The 26,456-nt window shown below is 40.6% G+C and overlaps 4 protein-coding genes and 1 pseudogene across 4 annotated transcripts in view; 3 read left to right on the top strand and 2 right to left on the bottom strand.

Moving 5' to 3' along the window:
- LOC109461606 (protein timeless homolog) overlaps positions 1 to 14,062 on the bottom strand; it is a 34,124-nt gene extending 20,062 nt beyond the window's left edge. Inside the window, exons 1-4 of the mRNA XM_019757984.1 lie at positions 14,023 to 14,062; positions 13,347 to 13,461; positions 12,671 to 12,804; positions 12,142 to 12,259 (exon numbers count right to left, since the gene is read on the bottom strand). Coding sequence (XP_019613543.1) covers positions 12,142 to 12,259; positions 12,671 to 12,804; positions 13,347 to 13,388 — 294 coding nt within the window. The 5' untranslated portion in view covers positions 13,389 to 13,461; positions 14,023 to 14,062. The remainder of the gene's footprint in view (positions 1 to 12,141; positions 12,260 to 12,670; positions 12,805 to 13,346; positions 13,462 to 14,022) is intronic.
- Positions 980 to 7,562, top strand: LOC109461609 (tripartite motif-containing protein 3-like). Its single transcript, XM_019757986.1, has 2 exons — positions 980 to 2,799; positions 6,591 to 7,562. Exons 1-2 carry the CDS (start codon positions 1,000 to 1,002, stop codon positions 7,560 to 7,562), a joined length of 2,772 nt encoding a protein of 923 aa, XP_019613545.1. The 5' UTR covers positions 980 to 999.
- On the top strand, positions 5,745 to 6,615 carry LOC109461597 (annotated as a pseudogene).
- On the top strand, positions 9,097 to 10,976 carry LOC109461587 (tripartite motif-containing protein 3-like). Its single transcript, XM_019757966.1, has one exon. It carries the CDS (start codon positions 9,117 to 9,119, stop codon positions 10,974 to 10,976), a length of 1,860 nt encoding a protein of 619 aa, XP_019613525.1. The 5' UTR covers positions 9,097 to 9,116.
- Positions 14,019 to 17,192, bottom strand: LOC109461541 (protein timeless homolog). Its single transcript, XM_019757920.1, has 6 exons — positions 17,096 to 17,192; positions 16,433 to 16,586; positions 15,662 to 15,776; positions 14,946 to 15,008; positions 14,536 to 14,637; positions 14,019 to 14,063 (listed from the first exon to the last, which is right to left on the bottom strand). Exons 1-6 carry the CDS (start codon positions 17,190 to 17,192, stop codon positions 14,019 to 14,021), a joined length of 576 nt encoding a protein of 191 aa, XP_019613479.1.
- Positions 17,193 to 26,456: the final 9,264 nt, after the last annotated feature.

Here is a 26,456-nt window from a genome sequence, read left to right as displayed (position 1 = left end):
CCCCACACCAAATTTCAGGTCATTTGGTTTTAGTACCTGGGAATCAGATCTCAAAATGTATATTTTTTGCCTGAAAATGGCCAAAAAACCCAAATAAAACAATTTTTCAAAAAAATGAAAAAAACGTGTCGGGGTATTTGCCCACTCTACCTTCATGCCAAATTTCGTGTTATTTGGCCGGAAAATGGCAGAGATGAATCCATTTAAAGAAATGGCAGGAGAAGGAGAAGAAGAAACATGAGGGAACACAATATGTCTTGTGGTGAAGCCATAATTAAGTGCCTATTTTTTACCATATCCTCAATACTGCAAATACTTAGTGTCCTGGGCCCTATTGAAAATGTTACAGTAAGTGATCAATCTACAAGGTGGACCATAGAGGTGCTGTGCATCAACACCCTCTGTTGACTTAGCAAAGAACTGCAGGAAACTTTCCACTGTACAAAAAATAGTGTGCTTCAACACAATGATAATTTTATTTTGAACAGAGAAAAAAAACACAAGGCTGGTTTGGGGTGTAAAATTGGTTGACATCAGACATGCTTTTCTTCAAATGGACTAAAGCAGGAATAAGTGACACTGCTAATGCTATAGTGTTACAGAATTGAATTGTCTTTATCTATCAAATCTCTACCCTCTTAAAGCAAACAATCACATGACAAGCACCTGCACAGCTGTTTAATTTAGGTATTGATCATTAATTTTTGTTTTGAACCAACTCATAAACCAGCAAAGGGGTGAGATATACATCTGGCTTATAATTATTAGATACAAGCGAACAGTATCATACTATAGTCTTACTTTAATTTCAGAGATAATCTTTCATCAAATTTCGGTTAACAATGAGCTTTTTAGCAAGTTCCCTAAGGTTGGAATAAATCAAAAGGTGGAAAAAAGTTCATTCAGTCTCCCTCAGCTTTTAGTTCAGTCCACAGCAAACATGGTCCAAACCAGACTTTGACTTGGGCCGAGGCTGCCACATTGGCAAGAAGAAAAATCATGGCGGCTGCACCGTCTAGTTTGGGGACACATTTCAAGGAAGAACTGTCCTGCAGCATCTGCCTGGAGCTGTTCACCAGGCCAAAGGTGCTGCCATGTGGACACATCTTCTGTCAGGACTGTCTGCACGACCTGGCAAGTAGACAACTGCCTCTCTTGTGCCCAATCTGTCGTCGGCAGGTCAGGCCACCACCCCAGGGGTTCGCAGGTTTGCCCGACAGTCACATCATAGCCAGCATGTGTGAGAGACTTCAACAGCAGGCTACACTGTTTGAGGAAACAAGGGAACAACAACCCCAGTCTGCAAACAGGTGCAGTTCTCACCCTTCTGAGGTACTCAAACAGTTCTGTAAACAATGTCAGATTCCAATTTGCGAACAGTGTTTTGAAGAGGCCCATGATGATCATCTCACAACAACCATCAAAAAAGCTGCACAGGAAAGGAGTTCCACAGTCCAGGCCTTGATCAATGAGGGGAGGAACATCTTAGAAAGTCACTTAAGCTTCATCAGAAGTCTGAGGGAAAAAGAGAAAACCCTGAATGAAAGGAAACAGCAGAGAGACAACAGCATCATTCAGGCCTACAACCAAATGGTGCAGAAACTCACCCAGAGAAAAGACCACCTCTTGTCTGAATCTGAAGAAAACCACACAAAAAACTTGGACAGAATACATACTGAAAGGGACCAAGTGTTGGCAGATATCAATGAACTGTCTGCTGCCTGTGATCGAGCAGAACAAGAACTGCAGCAGGGATGGGTTGAGTTTCTCAGTCAGCAAACTGCTCTGACAGAGGTGGTAGGAAAGTACAGAGGAAAAGCAGCACCAACTCCTGTACAAACCCAGCCTGCTGTCTTTCAGCCCACAGACACCCCCGTGCCAGTATTGGGACATGTGACGGTCCAGTCTCTCCCATCTGCACCAATCCCAGAAGCACCTGCAGCAAGGGGCACAGGTCATCACCATGGTAAACAAAGGCAAGGGGAGTGTCAGCCTCAGATGGTGACATTTGGTGGACATGGATCAGGAACAGGGCAGTTTGGCCGTCCATGGGGCGTTACAGTATCAGAGAAAGGGGAGATCTTTGTTGCAGACTGGGGGAACCAGAGAATCCAAGTCTTCGCCCTGCAGGGAACATTTGTCCGACAGTTCACAACAGTCGTGTCAGGTGATCAGGACATGAGACCAAATGATGTGGCCATGGACGGGGAGGGGAACCTGTGGGTGGTGGGGTGGATACGGTCTGCTGATCATGACTTTGCTGTGCAGTACAACAAACAGGGCAGCGTGCTGAGGAAGTTTGACCTACAGAAGACAGGGTGGGGGAGAGGAGTTACCGTGGACACCAGGAGGTACCACATCCTCATCACACAAACCACAGGAGACTTGGGCAACTGGCAAGGTGAAGTTTTGGTGTTCAGACCAGATGGGACACTTGTGAGAACTGTGGGTCAGCAGCAGGGGATGAAGTACCCACGGTACATCACTGTGGATGGGGAAGGGAACATTCTTGTGTCAGACTGGGACAATCACTGTGTCTATGTGTACAACGAGGATGGACAGTTTCTGTTCCAGTTTGGAGGTGAGGGAAGTGGTGAAAGTCAGCTGAACAATCCCTATGGCATCTGTACAGACAGGGCAGGGAACATCATTGTGGCAGACGGGGGAAACAGTCGTGTGGAGATGTTTGACAAGACAGGAAAATTCCTCAAACGCATCACTACAGACATGGAGAGGCCATGTGCTGTTGCCATGGCAATACAGGGACAGCTGGTAGTAACTGATAATTCAGATGACACTGTCACCATATTCCAGAACTTCTGAATCTGAGAAGGGTGATTATCAAACTATATAACCATTATGCAACAACATCAGTTTACAAACTCTGTTGTTGTCTAAAGCATGTTACGATATCAGCAGAGGAATTATCTGTTTGCTGTACAAAGCAAAGGAATTAAGCCAATCAACTGACCAAGTTCCAAGCCTAAAGACCCAAAAGATCATACTCAACTACATGTACATTGTAAAATCAAGCTTTGTCACTAATACATGTAGATACAGTTAGAAAACATTTAGGATGACATGTTATTATATTCTATCATAATCTAATCAGTTAACTACAATGTGATGGAAAAAAATAAGCTGTCTACAAATGTTTCAAGAAGAAGCATGTAAATCATACTACATGTACATGTAATTGTTTTTGGTATAGATAAAACTTAGCATAGTTTCCCCAATACTCTCTTGTACCTAACTTACTGAATTTGCCCCAGTGGGGCTTGGATATGTAATGAACTTCATTGTCATTGTCAATAAAAGAGCAAATTGACATTATTAATATTAAGATAAAAACGCAAGTTGTCATTATACATAATTGTATACAAAATGTATTCATATAGAGTGGATCTATTTTATCTGTCATAATATTATGATTAAATTTTCAAAGTTAGAGTTTAAATTTTATTGTGGCCAAGTCAATATAACTGAAAAGGACTCTTTGCATCTAGATCTGTTAGTGTTACCTTGTGTGTTCAGATATATTTGTTGTCCTTTGTGATAAAACTCTGAGTCTGAATACTTAACAATTTTTTATGCAAATTTTGTCATGAAAACCACTGTACTCGAATCTAGCTTAACAAATAAAATGTACTGTACAAAGATGTTTAAGAATAAAAATTGGAGTAAGTTAGAACTTTGTGGTCTGCTGTGTTTAATCTTGTTCTTATACTTTGGCCCCTTTTTGTTTGTCTGTTGACACCCCTAGTATGAAGTGGTCTGTCCCTAACCTGACGTCATCAGAATCAAAATGGCGCCACTGTTTGAGAAGACAAAGTGATGTCATACTGTTTCACAATACATACAATGTAGAAAATGTTTAACTGGAATTTCGACACTTGACATATCACAGGCAAATGTGCAGGACTGGGCTCTACTAGTAAATACCAGCTGAAGCTTGACAGGCGTACATGTACATTTTGTAACAGTTATTATCTGTCATATATGATTTTCAAAGAGTTTTTATTCTGGCCAAGTTAGAGCTGTGTACCTAAACAAATTTTAGGTACAGGTACAGGTACAGGTACACAGGTTTAGGTACAGGTCCGGACCTGAACCTGTACCTGAACAATTCAACCAATTTATATGCTCTTCTGAACTCCTTCAATAACAAAAAACATAAATAAACTTGATAGTTAAGGTTTATTCTTTGTTTATGGCGAATGCTCAGATAAAATATAGGTGTTTTTGTTTTCATGAACACACTGTCCTTACACAGGGACCCATTGTTAACCAGCTATTTACACATTTGAGGTCACAAATAGGCATAAAATTGGTGTGAAATTGTTTAGGTACAGTACCGGTACTGAGGGATTAGGTATTTTGGACCTGTACCTAATCAATTTTTCCGGTACAGTATCGGTACTGTGTACCGGTACACAGCTCTAGGCCAAGTCAATATAACTGAAAAGGACTCTTTGCATTTGTTAACTTGGGTGTTCAGATATTTATATTATCAATATGTTTATAAATTATTTTATAATATATTTGATAAGATTACTAATTATATAATTATATAGTTTTCACAGTTGAAACAAACAGGAGCGAGTATAGAAGCAGGAAAAAAACTGACTCCTGGGAAGCAGGGAATCAAACCCACGCCGCCAGCTCATGGCACCAGCGCACTAATAACTATGCCAAAAGGGGGGCCTGCATGCCCTTTTTCGTAAGGCGTAATCAGGCCTTTTTAGTCTTCGTAATCCGTAGGCAGCCTCCCTAAAAATCAACGTATTTCGTAAAAATACATTAGCCGCAAAGTATAAAGTCGTAATCAGCTCCGAGACGTTAACGTAATTCATAATCGGTGGCAAAACTTTTGCGTAATTCGTAATCATGACCCCCCCCATGCAGGCCCTCCAAAAGGTCTGGACCCATTGGAAATGGATCAGTTTGCAACACTTGAACCCCACTGTTACACAGTATGCAGGTATGCCTGCAAAACTGGAGTAAGTTAGAATGATGACAGCCTGAATTTGCCAATTTCTCTATATCTACCGTCAATACTGCTGCTAATTAGTGCCCTCTGCCCTACTGAAAATGTTACAGTAGAACGGATAATACTAGTACAAAGTAGACGTGCTGTGCATCAGCACCCTCTGTTGACTTAGCAAAGAACTGCAGGCAAAGTTTCACAGTACAAAAATAGTGTGCTTTAATACATTAATATTTTGAACAGAGAAAAAAAAATACAGGGCTGGTTTAGGGTGTAAAATTGGTTCATATCAGACATGCTTTTCTTCAAATGGACTAAAGCAGGAATTAGTGACACTGCTAATGCTATAGTGTTACAGAATTGAATTGTTTTAGCGATCAAATCTCTACCGTACCCTTTCAAAGCAAACAAGCACATGACAAGCACCTGCACAGCTGTTTAGTTTAGGTATTGATCATTAACATTTTGTTTTGAACCAACTCATAAACCAGCAAAGGGGTGAGATATACATCTGGCCTATAATTACATGTATTGGATACAAGCTAACAGTATCATAATAATTATAGTCTTACTTTATCGTTTATCAAATTTCGGTTAGCACTGAGCTTTTCAGCAAGTTCCCTAAGGTTGGAATAAATTAAAAGGTGGAAAAAAGTTCATTTAGTCTCCCTCAGCTTTTAGTTCAGTCCACAGCAAACATGGTTCAAACCAGACTTTGACTTGGGCCGAGGCTGCCACATTGGCAAGAAGAAAAATCATGGCGGCTGCACCGTCTAGTTTGACGACACATTTCACGGAAGAACTGTCCTGCAGTATCTGTCTGGAGCTGTTCACCAGGCCCAAGGTGCTGCCATGTGGACACATCTTCTGTCAGGACTGTCTACAGGACCTTGCAACTAGACAACTGCCTCTCTTGTGCCCAATCTGTCGTCGGCAGGTCAGGCCACCACCCCAGGGGTTCGCAGGTTTGCCAGACAGTCACATCATAGCCAGTATGTGTGAGAGACTCCAACAGCAGGCTACACTGTCAGGGGAAACAGGGGAACAACAACCCCAGTCTGCAAACAGGTGCAGTTCTCACCCTTCTAAGGTACTAAAGCAGTTCTGTAAACTGTGTCAGATTCCAATTTGCGAACAGTGTTTTGAAGAGGCTCATGATGATCATCTCACAACAACCATCAAAAAAGCTGCACAGGAAAGGAGCTCCACAGTCCAGGCCTTGATCAATGAGGGGAGGATCATCGTGGAAAGTTACTTAAACTTCCTCAGAAGTCTGAGGGAAAAAGAGAAAACCCTGAACGAAAAGAAACAGCAGAGAGACAACAGCATCATTCAGGCCTACAACCAAATGGTGCAGAAACTCACCCAGAGAAAAGTCCACCTCTTGTCTGAATCAGAAGAAAACCACACAAAAAACTTGGACAGAATACAGACTGAAAGGGACATTGTGTTGGCAGATGTCAATGAACTGTCTGCTGCCTGTGATCGAGCAGAACAAGAACTGCAGCAGGGATGGGTCGAGTTTCTCAGTCAGCAAACCACTTTGACAGAGTTGGTAGGAAAGTACAGAGGAAAAGCAGCACCAACTCCTGTACAAACCCAGCCTGCAGTCTTTCAGCCCACAGACACCCCCGTGCCAGTATTGGGACATGTGACGGTCCAGTCTCTCCCATCTGCACCAATCCCAGAAGCACCTGCAGCAAGGGGCACAGGTCATCACCATGGTAACCACAGGCAAGGGGAGCATCAGCCCCAGAAGGTGACATTTGGTGAAAAGGGGTCCGGAACAGGACAGTTCAATGATCCATGGGGCATTACAGTGTCAGATGAAGGGGAGGTCTTTGTAGCAGGTAGGGGGAACCAGAGAATCCAAGTCTTCACCTTACAGGGAACGTTTATCCGACAGTTCCCAACAGTCGTGTCAGGTGAACAGGAGATGAGACCAAATGATGTGGCCATGGACGGAGAGGGGAACCTGTGGGTGGTGGGGGACACAGACTCCGCTAACTTTGCTGTGCAGTACGACAAACAGGGCAGGGTGCTGAGGGAGTTTGACCTACAGAAAACAAGGTGGGCGAGAGGAGTTGCCGTGGACACCAGGAGGAACCACATCCTCATCACACAAACCACAGGAGGCATGGGCAACCTGCATGGTGAAGTTTTGGTGTTCAGGCCAGATGGGACACTTGTGAGAACTGTGGGTCAGCTGCAGGGGATGAAGTTCTCAATGTACATCACTGTGGATGGGGAAGGGAACATTCTTTTGTCAGACATTAGTAATCACTGTGTCTATGTGTACAACCAGGATGGACAGTTTCTGTTCCAGTTTGGAGGTGAGGGAAGTGGTGAAGGTCAGCTGAAGAATCCCCGTGGCATCTGTACAGACAGGGCGGGGAACATCATCGTGGCAAACACGGGAAACAGCCGCGTGGACATGTTTGACAAGACAGGAAAATTCCTCAAACACATCACTACAGGTATGAGGGGGCCATACGCTGTTGCCATGGCAACACAGGGACAGCTGGTAGTAACTGATAGTGCAAAGAACACTGTCACCTTATTCCAAAACTTCTGAATCTGATTGAGGTGATAATCAAACTTAACCAATCTGTAACAATATCAGTTTACATTAAGTTTAACTCTTAGCATTGTTGTATAAAGCTTGATGATGTTGTATTATCAGAAGAAACTGCTCTACAAAGCAAAAGAATTGTTTTGAATAAATTGCCCAGGCTTTCAGCCTAAAGGCCTCTTAGACCAAACTGAGGTAAAATCAAGGTTTGACCATAACAAAAGAGGAAATTGAAAACAAAGAGAAAGTGGTTAGAACAAAATGTACACTATTGAATGCATTTAAAGAGTTCAATAATTATATTAAATCTAATATGATTTAAATGAGTTTTTTTATTCTGGCACAGTCAATTTAAGTAAGAAGGAATATTTACATTTGGTAACTTTGTGTGTTCATGTATTTCTGTTGACCTTCATGATAAAACTTTGAGTTTGAATACTTGACAATTTTCAGTATGTAAATTTTGTCATGAAAACCAGTGTATTCCCAACTACTTTTACAAATACAATGTACAAAGATGTGTATAAATACAAATTGGAGTTAGAATTTTGTGGCCTGCTGTGTTTAATCTTGTTCTTGAACTTTGGCCCCTGTTTGTTTGTCTGTGTACACCCCTAGTATGAAGTGGTCTATCCCTAACCTGACGTCATCAGAATCAAAATGGCGCCACTGTTTGAGAAGACAAAGTGACGTCACACTGTTTCACAATACATACATGTAGAAAATGTTTAACTGGAAATTTGGACACTCGACACACCATATTCACCTCGGGCCGGGTCATTAACCCTTAATTACTGAACCAATCTGTAACAATATCAGTTCACATTAAGTTTAACTCTGTTGTTGTATAAAGCTTGTTGATGATGTATTATTAGAAGAAACTGCTCTACAAAGCAAAAGAATTGTTTTGAAAATGTTACAGTAGAACGGATAATACTACAGTAGTACAAGGTAGACGTGCTGTGCATCAGCACCCTCTGTTGACTTAGCAAAGAACTGCAGGCAAAGTTTCACTGCACAAAAATAGTGTGCTTCAACACATTAATATTTTGAACAGAGAAAAAAAACACAGGGCTGGTTTGGGGTGTAAATTTGGTTGATATCAGACATGCCTTTCTTCAAATGGACTAAAGCAGGAATCGGTGACACTGTTAGTATAATTACAGAATTGAATTGTTTTAGCGATCAAATCTCTACCTTCTTAAAGCAAACAAGCACATGACAAGCACCTGCTGTTTAGTTTAGGTATTGATCATTAATTTTTGGTCTGAACCAACTCATAAACCAGCAAAGGGGTGAGATATACATCTGGCTTATAATTACATGCATTGGATACAAGCTAACAGTATCATAATAATTATAGTCTTACTTTATCTTTTATCAAATTTTGGTTAGCACTGAGCTTTTCAGCAAGTTCCCTAAGGTTGGAATAAATTAAAAGGTGGAAAAAAGTTCATTCAGTCTCCCTCAGCTTTTAGTTCAGTCCACAGCAGCAAACATGGTCCAAACCAGACTTTGACTTGGGCCGAGGCTGCCACATTGGCAAGAAGAAAAATCATGGCGGCTGCACCGTCTAGTTTGGGGACACATTTCAAGGAAGAACTGTCCTGCAGTATCTGCCTGGAGCTGTTCACCAGGCCCAAGGTGCTGCCATGTGGACACATCTTCTGTCAGGACTGTCTACAGGACCTAGCAAGTAGACAACTGCCTCTCTTGTGCCCAATCTGTCGTCTGCAGGTCAGGCCACCCCCCCAGGGGGTCGCAGGTTTGCCTGACAGTCACATCATAGCCAGTTTGTGTGAGAGACTTCAACAGCAGGCTACACTGTCAGAAGAAACAAGGGAACAACAAGCCCAGTCTGCAAGCAGGTGCAGTTTTCACCCTTCTGAAGAGCTCAAAGTGTACTGCACACAATGCCAGGTACGAGTGTGTGATCAGTGTTTAGAAGAAACTCACGATGGCCATGGCACAACATCCATCAAAAAAGCTGCACAGGAAAGGAGCTCCACAGTCCAGGCCTTGATCAATGAAGGGAGGAACATCGTGGAAAGTTACTTAAACTTCCTCAGAAGTCTGAGGGAAGAAGAGAAAACCCTGAATGAAAAGAAACAGCAGAGAGACAACAGCATCATTCAGGCCTACAACCAAATGGTGCAGAAACTCACCCAGAGAAAAGACCACCTCTTGTCTGAATCGGAAGAAAACCACACAAAAAACTTGGACAGAATACAGTCTGAAAGGGACCGAGTGTTGACAGATATCAATGAACTGTCTGCTGCCTGTGATCGAGCAGAACAAAAACTGCAGCAGGAATGGGTCCAGTTTCTCAGTCAGCAAACCGCTCTGACAGAGGTGGTAGGAAAGTACAGAGGAAAAGCAGCACCAACTCCTGTACAAACCCAGCCTGCTGTCTTTCAGCCCACAGACACCCCCGTGCCAGTATTGGGACATGTGACGGTCCAGTCTCTCCCATCTGCACCAATCCCAGCAGCACCTGCAGCAAGGGGCACAGGTCATCACCATGGTAACCAAAGGCAAGGGGAGCTTCAGCCTCAGATGGTGACATTTGGTGAACGGGGATCAGGAACAGGACAGTTCAATGATCCACTTGGTGTTACAGTGTCAGAAGAAGGGGAGATTTTTGTATCAGACAAAGAGAACCAGAGAATCCAAGTCTTCACCCTACAGGGAACGTTCGTCCGACAGTTCCCAACAGTTGTGCCAGGTGAACAGGAGATGTACCCACATGATGTGGCCATGGACGGGGAGGGGAACCTGTGGGTGGTGGGGAGGACAGAGAACCTGTGGGTGGTGGGGGACATGGACTCTGCTGAGTTTGCTGTGCAGTACAACAAACAGGGCAGGGTGCTGAGGAAGTTTGACCTACAGAAGACAGGGCGGGGCAGAGGAGTTGCCGTGGACACCAGGAGGAACCACATCCTCATCACACAGACCACAGAAGACCCGTCTAACCTACATGGTGAAGTTTTGGTGTTCGGGAAAAAAGGGATATTTGGGAGAACTGTGGGTCTTGTGAGAACTGTGGGTCAGCAGCAGGGGATGGGGTGGCCACAGTACATCACTGTGGACGGGGAAGGGAACATTCTTGTGTCAGACCGTGACAACCACTGTGTCTATGTGTACAACGAGGACGGACAGTTTCTGTTCAAGTTTGGAGGTTGGGGATGTGGTGAAGGTCAGCTGTATAAACCCCGTGGCATCTGTACAGACAGGGCAGGGAACATAATCGTGGCAGACAAGGGAAACAGACGTGTGGAGATGTTTGACAAGACAGGAAAATTCCTCAAACACATCACTACAGACATGAAGGAGCCATATGCTGTTGCCATGGCAACACAGGGACAGCTGGTAGTAACTGATGAAGATCAAAAAGTCACCATATTCCAGAACTTCTGAATCTGAGTGAGGTGATAATCAAACTCAAACAATCTGTACCCTTTTTATTTTTTTGTCTCAACTGACTTAAGCTTGTTTCTATATTGGCAGAGAAAACTGTTTGCAGTACCATAAAGCAAAAATATTTAGGACTTCCACTGAAACACCCGAACTCACAGCCTTAAGGCCCCATAGAACACAATCAGCCAAAATCAAACTTTGAAACTGATCCAGTACCAAAATTAAAGTGCAAGTTGTCATAATACAATGTCTTCATTATACAAATATAGATAGTGTATTAATCTTAATATGCACACATGTGTATATAACATGATTTGAGAGTTTGGATAAAAAAAGGCTAAGAGAAAGATAAGTTAACTGAAAAGAATATCTCTTTTCCTTTTTGTGTAGTTTTGTTCAAGACAAATCTCAGTAGAGCTTGAAATATCGGGTGCATGTACTGGTGCACCCAAATATTTTCATAGGTTTACATATGTTAAGATGTTAAATGTATAGTAGTATACAGTAATGTCTAAGTGTCAGAAAAAATGACGAAATCCTTGTTACCGGTGTTGTACTTTTCTTTAGAAATGAAACAAAAGATTTTGATGACATTCTACTTATTTCATCTTATTGTGCACCGAAAATATTTTTTGTGCACCCAATTTTTCAGGTTGGGTGCACCAGTGCACCTGTTCCCAAAAATGAATTTCTAGCCCTGTTTTATCACCAATATTATTAAGTTAGCTTTACAAATACAAGACAATAGTTTGTGTGCATTGAGATTTCTCATCCTAAGGAATAAAGAGTGTTATATGATAAAGCCTGGTGAATTGTATGTATCAGTGTACATGTATTGGATTTGAGGTAGCTCAGTTTTATTATGTACCGAAGGAAAACATATTGTTTTTACTACATTTCTTCTTCTTCTGTTCCAAACACTAACCTCTGACCTGGCCAATGGCCTGATTTGTCAATGTCTGCCACCATGTTCAGCACATATGAGAAAGAGTGTGGGAAGGTCAAACACACAGTACTACCAGCAGACTAGCCCCTGCTGTAGTGCCTTGCACAACTGTGTGTTGCTCAAGGGCTACGAAAATGGGCATGGGCACCAAAACCCTGCATGGAGCACGGGTAGACCTTTTTACAGGGTTAGGCAGAAGGGAGGAGTTTTCTGTCTTACCTTTTCTCTGTCGAAAGACACTTGACTGATCTCTTTCAAAGGTTGATGGTAGATCAGGTCCTTGTCACTGATGGACTTCATCCCCTGGACAACAAACGTACCGCCGAACCGAGAGTGTCTGGCATGGGAAAAGGAAAACAAGACTGTAACATTCACAACTGTGTCTTTACCTGTATCTACTGTACATTGTATATAGCCAGTATAACCGCCCTTCGGCGTAACACACCAGCTTCGCAGGCATGCGGTGCGGCGGCAGCTGGCTATATCACACCGATCGACTTGTTAGACCTAACCCTTGAACATCTAACTCTAGACATTGTTTAAAGCTATCTAATGACAATGCCCCTACTGTACTTGGTGACAGCAAGTTTCACTCTGTGATAGTTGTAGGAAAGAATGAATTCTTGAACACCTCAATCCTTGGTTGATAAGTCTGGTACTTGAAGGCATGGCTATTTCTTGTTCTCTTCTGGGCTGGTACTAGGTACTTAGTAATATTGTGAAGATGAAGAAAGAAGTACTAGACTACCTGGTTCCCAGAGCGCGGATTCTCGCCTGTCGATCGGCCAGTTCCCGCTGCCGCGTGGTCTGGAGTTCAAGTTCGTCCTGAGCCTTCTCCCCCGAGGACCGACCCTGGCCGGCACGGGCCAGCTGCTCCGAGGTCTGTAACACAGGGGAAGGGTTCAGACACATCGATGAAGGTTAGACATCCAGTCATTTTAAGACTTCATGTACCACACCATACATACTAAAATAAGACAAACTTTTCTGGGACTTAAGAAGCTGGTTGAAGTCACTGGGTAGGCAAAAGGCAAGGTGAATTTGAGTGTGAATTTTGTAATTACATATATGTACAAGTAATTTCATGATTTATACCGGTCCCATGCAAATATATGTAGGGTCTTTATGACATACAGGTTAAAGGTGTGAGGTTAATGTTAAAAGGTTGAAACCTGTTCCCAGCACAAGTGTGTAGTGAGACGATCTCCAGGATATGCAGATTAAAGATTAGAGGTTAAAGTGGGAAGGTTACCTCTTCCCAACACATAAGAGAGATGATCTCCAGGGCATGCTGGTTAAGGTTAGAGGTTAGTGTTGACAGTTCACCTGTTCCCTGCACATGAGGGGGACTACAAAATGTATCTTCAGGATGTGCATGTTAAATGTTAGATGTTAAAGGTTAGAAGTTAAAGGTGAAAGGTTACCTGTTCTCGGCACATGAGGGAGACGATCTCCAGGACGTGCATGCACCACTGCTGCTCGCTGTCCGAGCTGGCAATGAACTTCAGAAGGTCGTCGAACCCACTCTGGTGGATCGCCCTGGGAAGTACACAATATGTATGTATGTATGTAATGTTAAACCTGTCCCACATAGCTGAATATGGCCTCCCAAACACTGACGAACTCCTAGACATGACATAAATATGGTCAGACTGCTCCAAAACTTAAGCCAACCTTTGGGGCAAGGTTCTGAATGTTTTACTGTTGTTAGAGGTCCTGGGAAGAACATATGTCAAGTGAACAGCATCATTCTACAAAATGTACATTGTACATCAAGGTTTGAAACACATTTTTCCTGCAAACCTGCACCAGTGCATGTACCTACATGTAGGACCAGGACTGGTGTATGTAAACATCAGAAATACCTGAACAGCCCTAATTTCACCTGCTTATGTTGGTGATCCATGTGCTTCTAGCCCTGCATACATGTATGCACTCACAGAAACTGCATGCTTGTATGTTTTACTTGAAACAGTATCACAGCAAAAAGCTTACTGTTATCGTCAGCATAAAATAAAAGCTAGCTCATGCAGGAACAGTATACAATCATGTATAAAATTGTACCAAAAACAATTTTTGCCAGAAAGCAGCAGGACTTACCACAGCACTTGGTCATGCACACTCGCGTCATCATCTGTGCGCTGTTAGAAACAACATCACACAATCAGCCAGCATTTAAAAACAGTTCGTTTGTTTAGTTGCTGAGAGTTTACTTATTTTTTATAATTCAAAAAAACTAAGAAAATTTGATGATTTTTTGAAGGCTTCTTGCAAAGCATAAAGCATATTAATTATAACTTTAAAAAGAACCTTCTGAGAAAAAAAAGCTACAAATCAGTGTCATGTCCATACGCTATTACAAACAACATTGAGCAATCAGCCAGCAATATAAAATTGCTCAATTTAGTTGCCAAGACCTTACTTATAATTCAGCAATTCTTAGAAAATTCTGATGATATTTCAAGGCTGAAGCAGAAGTATGACTTTTTCAGCAGCAGAAGCATAATCTTTCTTTGAGAAAAAAACTACAGATTTTTACGGATTCTTGCAAAGCATGAAAAGAAAAAAGAGAAAAGTTACAAATATTTTGAAAAAGTCTTAATTTTTCAGTACCTTTTCCTCTTCTGGGTCAGCCGGAACATGGAGGATGTTCCTGACCAATAGGAGCATCCGTTCTATCAGCAGGGAGTCTTCCTCCTGCCGATTCTCCCAATCCTGAGGGGCGTTACAAAACAGTTATGTTGTTCTTTTATATACATTGTATAATAATAATTTTTCACTTCAATCTTTTCAAGACGTTTGTTTGTTACATTGTAGCTATGAGTATCTTTTCCTTCTTTGTAAAAAAATGCTTAGAAAGTTAGATATTCCATGGTGGAATTTTGGGACAGAATGCTTCATAAAAGGACTTAGCTTTGGACTTATTGCATGGAATGTACTCTATCATGTACATGTAAGTAACAAAATGTATCAACAACTTTTAGATTTCAGAGGTGCCTTGAAGCATGTACATGTAGGCTTACCAGCTGAAGAAGCTCGTACAGTTTTCTGCTAAGGACTGTCCAGACTTCTCCATCTGCAAACGCCTGGAAAAAAACACGGGAAAAACTTACTTACCACCTTGTACTCGTAAGTAGGATGACATGTTTAAAACATTCTTTTCAGATGAAAACAAAAGCAAATATCAATAACTTGCAATTGTACAAATTTGTTAAAAATTAAAATGTATGGATTGCTTGCTTATCAAAAGATCTTGACATTGACAAGTAGTGCTGCATACCGGTTCACTGGACTTGGATCCGGACTTGTAAGAATGTTTAGGTTCAAGTCCAAAAAAACCTAAAAGTCAAGAACCGAGTCCGGACTTATTACCATAAAAGACCATTTCACATACCCCTTTTCTTTCCAAACCACCTAAAACCTTCCGTAGATTGCAAAATCTTTGTTGCAAAATGAAGAAAACATATTGCCATCGGGCATCGTCAAGTACCAGCCTCCATGTTGTGTGGCCAAAGTTTCACCCAGACAACACAGCAAAGTTGCCAACATGCAATTTTGTATATGCCATGGGTTTAGGTCCAGACTTACAAGTCCGGAACTGAACCTAAACCTCTGGACTTGAATCCGGACCTGAACCTAAAATTGGGTTTAGGTATGCAGCACTATTGACAAGTATTTCTAAATCAGTGTTAATGGTGGTATTAAAGATTAGAAGTCTCCCAGGACCAGCCCTACTTACCACCTTGTACCCCTGTAGGTAAGACACCACGTCTAAGAAGTAGTGTCTGAACATCTTGTCCTTAGGAACCTTCCCGAAGCACACGATGGCCGGCTGGGTAAGGTTAACCAACAACCTGGGGATAAAAATGTTCCGTTAAGGTTTTAGGTCAGGCTTGTTTAGGTTTTATTGCAATAACAGTAAACTGTGACAGTGAAGTGTACATAGAACACTGTACAGCAAAATTTAATCATCATTTAGAATGAAACAAGTTCTGTACACGAAAGTCTGTTTACGAAAAAAGCAATAACTTCATAACTTCTGGATTCATCTATTATTTTCACGGGAAATACCAACTGATACAGTCATGAAAGTTCATCTGTGTTGGTAGTTACATGTTTAAAGTTAAAACTTTTGATCCAATACAAAGGAATTTTCTCATGTAGAGCTTTTGACCAGTCACTCTGGTCTTGTTTAATAGACTGACACAGTGAGACTTGTCACATGGTTTCCCAGAAGAAGACCAGAGTGACTGGGTCAAAAGCTCTAGATGACACCATTTCTTTTGTTGTATCAAAAGTTTCAACTTCAAACACCGGCTGATACAGTTCAAAAGAATACTGCCAGAGAGCACAAATGCACATTGATAGTTTCATGTGAGGCTAGTCTGCACAATAATACAAACCTGACGATGGTTTCGAAGAGTGCCTTGTCATCATGATACTGCTTGATAATCGGGATGAGGTCGGTCTGTGCCATCACAAACAAACAAACAAACAGATCTAGACAAACCTGATGATGGTTTCGAAGAGCGCCTTGTCATCGTGATACTGCTTGATAATCGGGATGAGGTCCGTCTGTACGATCTGACTTGCGCCCAGCTGCTGTCTGATGTCTCGAGTTTCATCTTCTCGCCGAAGGTACCGAATCAGGTCCTTCACAGTTTCTGTTGGGAATATAATTTATGATCATCAATGAAAGGTTAATTAAAAGTGTAATTGCAGGTCCAAGACTAATACCTATAAGCTACAGGAGCTCACACAAAGTCTAGAGGCGCACGTGCAAACACAGACACACAAATGATCAGGACCATCACAGTTTCTCTTGGGGAGAAGATATGATTTATGGATGAAAGATTAAAAGTGTAATCACAGGTCTAAAAACTACAAATAAAAACTCACACACAGACTGGAGACAAAGACACATACCGGTATACATGTACACACACAAATGATCAGGTCCTTTACAGTTTCTGTAGGAGTTACGTTTTATGGATTAAGGGAGCCTGATGAAAGCCTGAAGTAATCACAGTCCAAAGCTACAAATTAAATAAAAACAGACACAAAGACACAAACACACACACATACATGATACAGTGTACAAATTGTTATGTACATACACACTTACCACACACAGAAACACACAGACACACACAAACACTTGTACAATACCCACCATGGCAGTCTGGCTCCTTGTGGTATGTGTCCCCCTCCAAGTACCCCAAAGCACTGCATGTCGCCAAGAGCTCACAGTTCATCATGTACAAGTCCATAGAGTCACAGGTGAAACATCCGGGAACCTAAAACTCTGTCTTACTCTCCTGAAACATAGAAGTACACCATAGAGTCACAGGTGAAACATCCGGGAACCTAAAACTCTGTCTTACTGTCCTGAAACATACAAGTATAGAACTTGTTCATTATTTTGTTCATCATTCTATACGGTATACCAAAACACACAAACTTACTACACACACAACTACAGTTCAAGAGAGAAATCATTTTATCCCTTCTTGCTATTACTAGTAATTATAATTAGTCTGTGTTACACAATTTCTTCCTGATACTACGGGCTAACTGCATGCTACAAGAGTGATTGACTCAGGCTAGATTGATTTTTTTAGCTAAAATTACATGTATAGCTTTATGTTTTTCTTTTACATATTCTTTGAGTTAAAGTCTTCTTCTAAACAGTGTTATTAATGGAGAGGTGGTTTGGGATTTTCCGCTCCTAACAAGTACAATATTCCCACTGATTGAGTGTAACACTTTAGAGTTTCATCTTTAAAAGCTTAACTGACTTAACACAGCTCTTAACAGCTCCCAGGACCGAAATTGCGAATGCTTTTAACTCAAGTGGAGTAAGGGCTCTTTTTGTACACTCGAAAGTGCGGCAAAAACACTTCAGATCTCAAGTAATCCTGTATTCAACCCTTGCACACCACAACAATATAATACAGTTCAATACCCTGCCTAAAAAGAAATAGTCTTGGCTTAGGTACGTCGATGAAGGTTAGACATCCAGGTATTAAGATACGCCAAAAAAACAGTTACTCAAGCAACTGGATATGACTTTGGAAAAACAAAATTCCAAAATCATATCTAGTTGCTTGAGTAACTGTTTTTTGGCGTGTCTTATTACCTGGATATCTAGGAAACAACAGTATTATCACATAGTCGACGCTACATCTCTAATGTTTTGCGCATGGCACATTTCCATATGAAGTTAATTTCTAGGGTTGCTGCATTTTAGTCGCTTAATCACTGCCATCCAGGAAAAGCGGTGTACACTGGATGATCTAAGTCATCATAATGGAGATAATTGGCAATCAGGATTAGATTGTGAGTGAGTGCGTCAACACAACAACGTCAAAGGAAGAATCGTGACTGTATGATGTAATCTGTATACCTAAAGTAACACTACAGGGAACATCCTAATCTTTTCCAAGAATGATATAAATACAGGTTGTTACATCATTGAAGGTTAGAGTTGTTAGAAATATACATTCAAGTACAATGTACAATATTACTCTCACCTCTCGAATAAAAGTACCCCCTGGAATAAAAGTACCCCCCGGACAAATCTTCAAAATGTAATAAAAGTACCCCCTGGAATAAAAGTACCCCTCGGAAAATTTTAAAATTGACATGTAATTAAGCCAAATTGTTTATGCTACTAAAATGTGTTCTCATGGTGTATGTATCCCAAATAAACATGACTCTGGAATAAAAGTACCCCCGACAAATCTTCAAAACCTAAAAAATATACCCGCCCAGAATAAACATACCCTCAGCTGGAAAAGTACCAAATTATCAGCCTGCATTCTTACAAGTTATTGAAAAGTGCATGTACATGGGGTATATGTCACGTACAGTCTATATCTTAGTACATTAGCCATCTATATTCTAACTCGAGATCTGACTCTGAGTTCACACAATTTGTTATCATTGCATTGCATGCATACATTGAGCAGGAACAATGCTATCAAGTTTTTGAAATAAGAGTCCTTGATTTTTTAGCTTAATAATTATCAGAAAGATTACATTAATAGAGTTTGAAGTTGAACAGAAATTTACAATATGCTGAATAAATGCTCTATACAAATTTGCAGTAATGTGTAAAACCCATAGGCCATATAGATATATATATATATATACAGGGATCTCCCCAGAAATTCATAGCAGGGTGGAGGAGGGTGCGAAGCTATTGCATTTTGTCGTTTCCAAACACAAATGGAGGTCATTTCCTGCAACTTCAGTTCTACATTTTCTGTACAACTGCAGATGTATAAGGCAGGAGAAAGGTCCAAGATCTGTACTTAATTACCCTCTTTATGTTTAAAAAAAATTCTATTAGCATCCTTAATTTTGAAAAAATTGGGCATAGGTTACCCGGATGACCCCTAACCGGGGGCCAATGGTGCTTCCACAAGTTCAACAAGTGAAAAATACATGATACAAAATGTACATGTATTTACTACCTGGAACTTGGAGCAAGTTTTCCAAAGTGTTACTGACATTGATATATTAAAAACTAACCAAATCCTATTTCGGTTTAGTTTTTAATATATTAACATTAACATATTACTGACATTAATATATTAAAAACTAAACCAAATCCTATTTCCCAAACAAATCACATATTGACAAAGCTAAACAAATAAATCATGTCTATAACCTCCACTCAAAAACAATTTTTGAGAGACACTCGGGTCGCGGTACTAAGCGTGATAATCTCTAATATCTCATCTGATTCTCCCCAATGTAAGGGACTTCACAATCACAGCATCCAACCGCACATTCATAGAAACAACATTACATTTTAACAACAAAAAAAACAATAAATTCGGAAAATTTCTCAGTAATGTTTGAAAATTAACCTTATAAAAATATTAGTGAATTTTTATTTCAGTTGTAGCCGAAAAAATTTTTTCATGCGTTTAAAGTTTCGTTTTAGCACATTGTAATATCAGTCGAACCGCAGACCGCTATGCGCATCGGTTCTGCGCAGCTCTCTCTAAGATCTCGTTTAAATCTCGCGCTTCTTTTCCAAGGTAATGTGATCCGCGAGAATCCGCGAGAGTTTGGTACTGTTTACTGTTTCGCTTGTAACTCCGCTTGCGTAAGTGTTTCCTTGTCATACGTTAACGTGAGATGTAAGAAGAGCCGGCGTCACGCTCAAGGTCGTAGATGTACATTACCGGTGGTGTTTGTTGGAGAAACGAGGTTTCAAAGTTGACCGTGTCTGATGGAGATGATTCCACTCGAGATAGGTACCCTTTAGTTTTTTTGGGGGCAAAACCCGTTTGCCCTATTTTCATCGTCGATTTTGGTGTATTGTTTAATAAAGTATAGACCCTCCCTCATCTATCGTGTGTTGTTTCTTTTGGGATCCTGTAGTTGTTAAATATAGTAACCGATAGTAAGTTGAGCTCATTCAGTCGAATTCTCAACGATTTTTGTTCGAATCTCAAGCTTTTGCAACTAGTTCTAACCAATACACCTGTAATGCAAGATGTGGCTGAAATATAATTATGTTGGCTTGACACCTGTGTACTTAGTTTTGAAATTGCACAATGTGTATTGCAGCTCGACCTTGAGAAAAGTGTAATTTCTTTACAGTTTTTTTGCCTTTAAAAATGTTCAGTTAAAAGTTATATAGAACAAAAAAGAAAGTGAAAGAATATCGACCAAATAGTAAGCTTCAAAACGATACCCACTTTACGGATGAAAACAGAAGAGAAGGAATTTGGGCATGAACAAATACAACAACAGGTTGATTTTTCATGACCTAATTTTTGAAGGAGAAATCGGACACTATGACCTGTTACTGTAAATATACAAACATCGGGCAGATGTACTGACATTGGTATAGTTGCACATGAATCCCACTTTCTCTAGCGTCTTCATGATATAAGTCTGACTTGGAATGGGTTTCAGAAAGTCTGTTTGTGATGAAAAAACTTGATTACTTCTTTTTATGAACTTTCGCAAACAGCGGTTGAAAGTTGCAACATTGTTGGCGGCGCGAAAAATGGAACGCGCTGCCTTGGTTCCATGGATCGAACGCAGGAGTTCGAAACCGATTGACTTCAAATTTGACGATTTTTGAATGGTCAGAACCTTGTATTAAATTCCTCTTTTTGTATATAATTGAATGGTATCATATCACTTATTATATTGCATGTGGTAGCCACATTCATACAGTTTCTCATTCCAAGAAACGAAGTTTATGACATTACGCGAAATGTATCAAAATGTAGCGGAAACTCAGGATGGTGTGTGTCAGTATCTTACAACTGGGCTAACATTTGACCACCGCGATGTGCGCATCGTCACAGTTTTTTTGGGGGCAAACCCGTTTGCCATTAAATTTGCCAGGGGTCATTGGTATCAATGTAAAGGTGAAGAAGTGGGCTATCACACTGTGGTATTAGCTAACGGGATCCAGTTAAATAGTAAAAAAGACAAGCACAAATAAAATGACCAAAAATTGCTAATTTTTGGAAGGCCGTAGCGCTCGCTGTCATTTTGCAATGCACGGAATATCTACATGGTTGTACTGGGCAAATCCTGTAGATGTGAAAAAAAGTAAACATTGTGTAGGTCTGAGGTATTTTTGTTACAATATAGGCAGTTGTTTACACCCATGCAACGGGGTCAAATCGTGACCCGGCAAACGCCGTATCTTAGAGAATAACGCGTTCTACGGTGACCTGCGGTTCGACTGATATGTACTTTGTACATGTATCTTGTACATTTGGATGCAGTCTTGACCTTTGACCACTGTTATTGTGAAACACTGTCGGCCATTTTGGCAGTCTCGCCGTGGATTTTCGAGCCGTTTTTCGAGCAAATTTCAACCGTTTTAAACATTTTACGGCCTCAAAAACTCATATAACGAGGAAAGCAAGTTGTAGTTGTTATTTTCATGCGTAACATTTCTTCTGGGGATGGATTATTTTTCCGCCGAGCTGCCGAAAACTAGTGTCATGCCTCAACCATGTGGTCGGGCGCGGCCGGCCGGCGGGAGTATCGGTGAGAATTCACGATGTAAACAAAGACATTCGGAGTTGTTTACATTAAAATTTTGTTGTGAAACGCCAGCGGGGTGTCAGATTTTCTACCAATAACAAAGTTTTCTCTGCGGCGTCATGGCGAGATCGACAATTCATCGTCAATTCACAAGATTGTGCCGGCAATGGAATGAATAGTGGCCCGATTAGCGCTCGATCCACGCCGCCTGGCCGAAGAAAATTGGAATGACGAGCACATTTATCGGGGATAAAATCCCCAATTTTGAAAATTATCGGGGAAATGTTGGAATAAAATCCCTAATTTTGAAAATCTATGTTCAAACTTTTATGTTCAGGACCGAAAATTTGTCCTGAACTTGGTTTGATTCTGAAAAAATAATAAACGTACCGTCTAAAATAAGAACGTACCGGGCGGATTTCGAAGCGAAAAAAAATAAACGTACCGGTACGTTTAATAGAGAGCTGAGAGTACCTTTACATACACCTTAGCCCTATATATAACACTACAGTTACAGTAGGTGCACCAGAGTAAAAAATTAAGGTACCCAGCTCCAATTTTGGGCACACAAAAGTACATGTGTACTCCCAGGCCTAAGGCGACATATCCAGGTACATCTAATCTTGTTTCAGACGTAGATGCAGCGAGTTGTTACGTCTACAAAGCCTAAATAAACCCCATAATACACTTACACAAACTAGATCAAACAACAGGATACAGGAGATAATGTCTACCACAGGTTGTGAAACGTGTTTCTGGCTGCTTGGCTGAACTCAGAAGAAATTTTAGTCAAGAAAGCATGCTGTATACATATATTATATGTACCAGCATACAATATTACTCTTATGTATACATACATACACACACCTATTTTCAGCACACGAAAGTGCAAACCCAGTATTTCCAGCCCCGAGGCCAAGCATCTTTGTACATCTAATCTTGTTCCAGACGTAGCTACAGCAATGTTGCGTGGATAAAGGTTACATACATGATGCAGCCTGCAGGTACATAATATACTTTAAGTCTATACGAAATAGATCAAACACCAGGAAACGCGAGCTAGCATCTACATCAGGTTGTGAAACGTGTTTGTGGCTGCTTGGCTAAGCTCAGAGGAAAAGTCAGAATATACATTGTACATGTACTATCAAGAAAGCATGCTGTATTGCGTTGATAAAGCTCACACACACATGATGCAGGTACATAATACACTTAAAGTCTGTACAGAATAGATCAAACACCAGGAAACGCGAGCTAGCGTCTACACCAGGTTGTGAAACGTGTTTGTGGCTGCTTGGCTGAATAAGCTCAGAAGACCACTGGGCGTAACACGTTACATGAACATATTCCTGCGACGTCACGGAAAAAAACAGGAACTCTTCTAAGAGAGGACTTAACGGCCTGGGTAGGCCTTGAAGAGGAAGAAGGCCTTTTGAAATGATGAGGAGGACTTACTTCAACATGTTACAAATCGTAAATTCATAACCTTCATAACGATTTATTATTCCTGTACCAGTTTTTGCTCTTTACTTACTAGTACCAGTAACCCTTTATCTCATCTACTTTTTTGTATTAGATATACCTGTATTTATCTTTTTAAATCACTGCTTAAATCATCTGCACGGTTTACTTGCAACTATGATTTGACATCTCAGTTAAAGGATTCTTCTTTCTGTACATATGTATTGTATTTTATTTATGAATTGTATTTTTGTCCAGTTTTCTTTGATTATGTGTCCATCTGTACAACTGTTCTCTTGATCTACATGTATGTCAGTATGTACCATATATCTTGTATATTTTCTTCTTTGATGTGATATTATCACGGCGTGACGCCCATACAGACTAGGAGCATAAAGCGCAAGGCAGGTTATTAAAGCTTCAATTTATCCATTCAACACCATTCACTGACCCGTTACGATGAACATCCCTTTATAGTGTTATGGAAAGCTCAAAGCTGCAACAGCCAAATATGGTTACACTTACAGAAAAAGACCAGGCTATAGCCAGGATTTTATTATAGCGTAAATGGCAATGGGGAGGTAGCTAAGCAACCAGTTAAGTAGATGGGGTATTCACCCTGTGAAAATGCAAGTCAGTTGGCATTCTATTACTAGTATCAGGGAATACATTATTATTGTTAGTTCATATATAGTCCAAATAAAAATATGAAATGAAATATCATATAACTAGTAGAAGGGATTTAGAGGGTCATATCAATATTTTTGACCCTTGATCCATTGATTGGAAACGAAAGGTAATAAGTTGGCATTTTTAGGGGAGAAATTATTCTTTTTAGTCCACATTTTGTCCACATAAATAATAAATATTATATTAGAAGAGTTTTAGAGTGTGATATCAATATTTTTCATACCTGACATTAAGTTGTGGAGCGAAAATCCAGATGGTACCCAGGCTAACATTACTACACAAGTTATAAATAGTAAAGTACTGTTATGCTGGTTGAAAATGAACTTGATGGACCACAATTTAGTGTGATGGTACCAAATTATAGTTGGGTTATGCCCGAAACGCTAAAATGCACTAGCAACAACCCTGAAGACCTTACATTAGGCCACACCAATTTAATTTGTTGGTTCTCGGATTTTTTCAGAAAAAATATGAAGCGACAGGGCGAAAAAAAATAAAAATAAAAACAGGTCTAGGCATCCTATTATAGGCTTAAATGCTACGAAATGAGCCATGAAGTCAACACAAAAGGCTGGGTTAAAATTTAAACATTGAATTTTGAACTTTTAATCAAACCACTGCAATGATAGATGGGAAAACTGTAACAACTAGGAAGAAAAGGACTTTCCTCAACTGTTGGGGGGCAAAACATGAGCATTTTTCAGTTGATTCAGGAAAAGAATCATTTTTTTTTTTTTTTGCAAATCAGAAAAAAAACGAGGCAAATCCGAGAACCAACAAATTAAATTGGTGTGGCCTTAGGATCTATTCTATCAAGGAGGTTCAAGGTGGTTCAATCTTGTTAGAAATTCTCCTTGATTCTGTTTATTTTTAGCTCCAAGATGTAGAAGGAACATTTTTGGCACAAGTGAATATAAACTTTTAGGGGGTGACCATTAACAACTGTTGGGGAAGCACAGGTCAATTCAAACAGTTCAGGGACTGACCGTTAATAACTGTTAGGGAGGGACATTTGAAAACAAGCATTTCAGGGACTGACCGTTAATAACTGTTACGGAGGGACAATTGAATACAAGCATTTTAGGGGCTGACCACTAACAACTGTTAGGGAGGCACATTTGAAAACAAGCATTTCGGGGACTGACCCCTAATAACTCACTGTTAGGGAGGGGTGTACAAATAGAAGAAGAAGAACCTTACATGTAACTATACATAAAATAAGTACTAGTATTCTTAAGTTAGGATGATATCTATTTATGGATCATCCATTTATTTTTCTTTTGTTTAAAAAAGGGGATGAATGCAGGATTTGCACCCCTTTTGAGATTGATATTGGACAGTCCCTATTTCTGAAATTGTAGTAATAATAATAACAGCAACATGCAAGGAAAGTATTCCAAGGCCAGTGCACTTTCATGCACAAATGATCCACAACAACATCATTACAGACACCACAAGACACCTGCTACAATCGCGATCAAACTGATTGCCTGAGGGTCTGCATGGGGGGATCCCAGCAACCTCTTAATGGACAGTTCCTGTTTCTGAAATCATAGTAATGATAATAACAGCAAAATGCAAGGGAAGCAATCCAAGGTCGGTGCACTTAACTTTCATGCACAAATGATCCACAATATCATCATTACAGGCACCACAAGACACCTGCTACCTTTGTGATCTAACTGCTCGCTTACGGGTCTGCGTGTATAGCCTCCGTAGCAGGCTTATAGAACTGTGGGTTTGGTGGTCTTCGGCTGTTTTCTGATTAGCCTCCGTAGCAGGTTTATAGAACTGGGGGTTTGGTGGTCTTCGGCTGTTTTCTGATTAGCCAAGTTTTAAAAACGGGGGTAATTCAACCAGGCTGGCTATGTTGTCTATATGCAATCAGAAAATTTTAAATAGCACAAAAAGCTCCCAAAGACCATGAAGACCCCTAAACCCAAAAAAAACCAGTTTTTTGGCATGCTATGCGAGGCTACTGCATGGGGGGATCCCAGCAACCTCTTAATGGTAAATTCTGGAGGGCCAGCAACACTTAGGATAACTTAAGGACAGCAGGCAGCGTAATGGTTAATGGTAAATCTACTTTGCTATTTCAACAGGTTTTAGTTCAATGAACTCAGGATTGTTCCATTGTATTCATGGGGGTGCCTGGTAGTAAAGGCTGTCAATACTAACACAGCTGGACACTTGTGAACTTTTGGTAATCTCCAAGCAGATGTTTAGGTGGCCACAAACGACAGTATCAAATTGGCCAGGCAGTATCCATTGGCCTCTTCGGTGGCTAATGGACACTCCTCTGGCCAATGGATACTGCCTTGCCACAGTATGATCTGCTTGGAGATTAAAAT

This window comes from Branchiostoma belcheri, unplaced genomic scaffold (genome assembly GCF_001625305.1).
Source record: "Branchiostoma belcheri isolate BF01 breed outbred unplaced genomic scaffold, Haploidv18h27 scaffold94, whole genome shotgun sequence".
Lineage (NCBI taxonomy): Eukaryota > Metazoa > Chordata > Leptocardii > Amphioxiformes > Branchiostomatidae > Branchiostoma > Branchiostoma belcheri.
The sequence above is the reverse complement of the archived record's forward strand: the minus strand, read 5'-3'. Positions and strand labels throughout refer to the sequence as shown.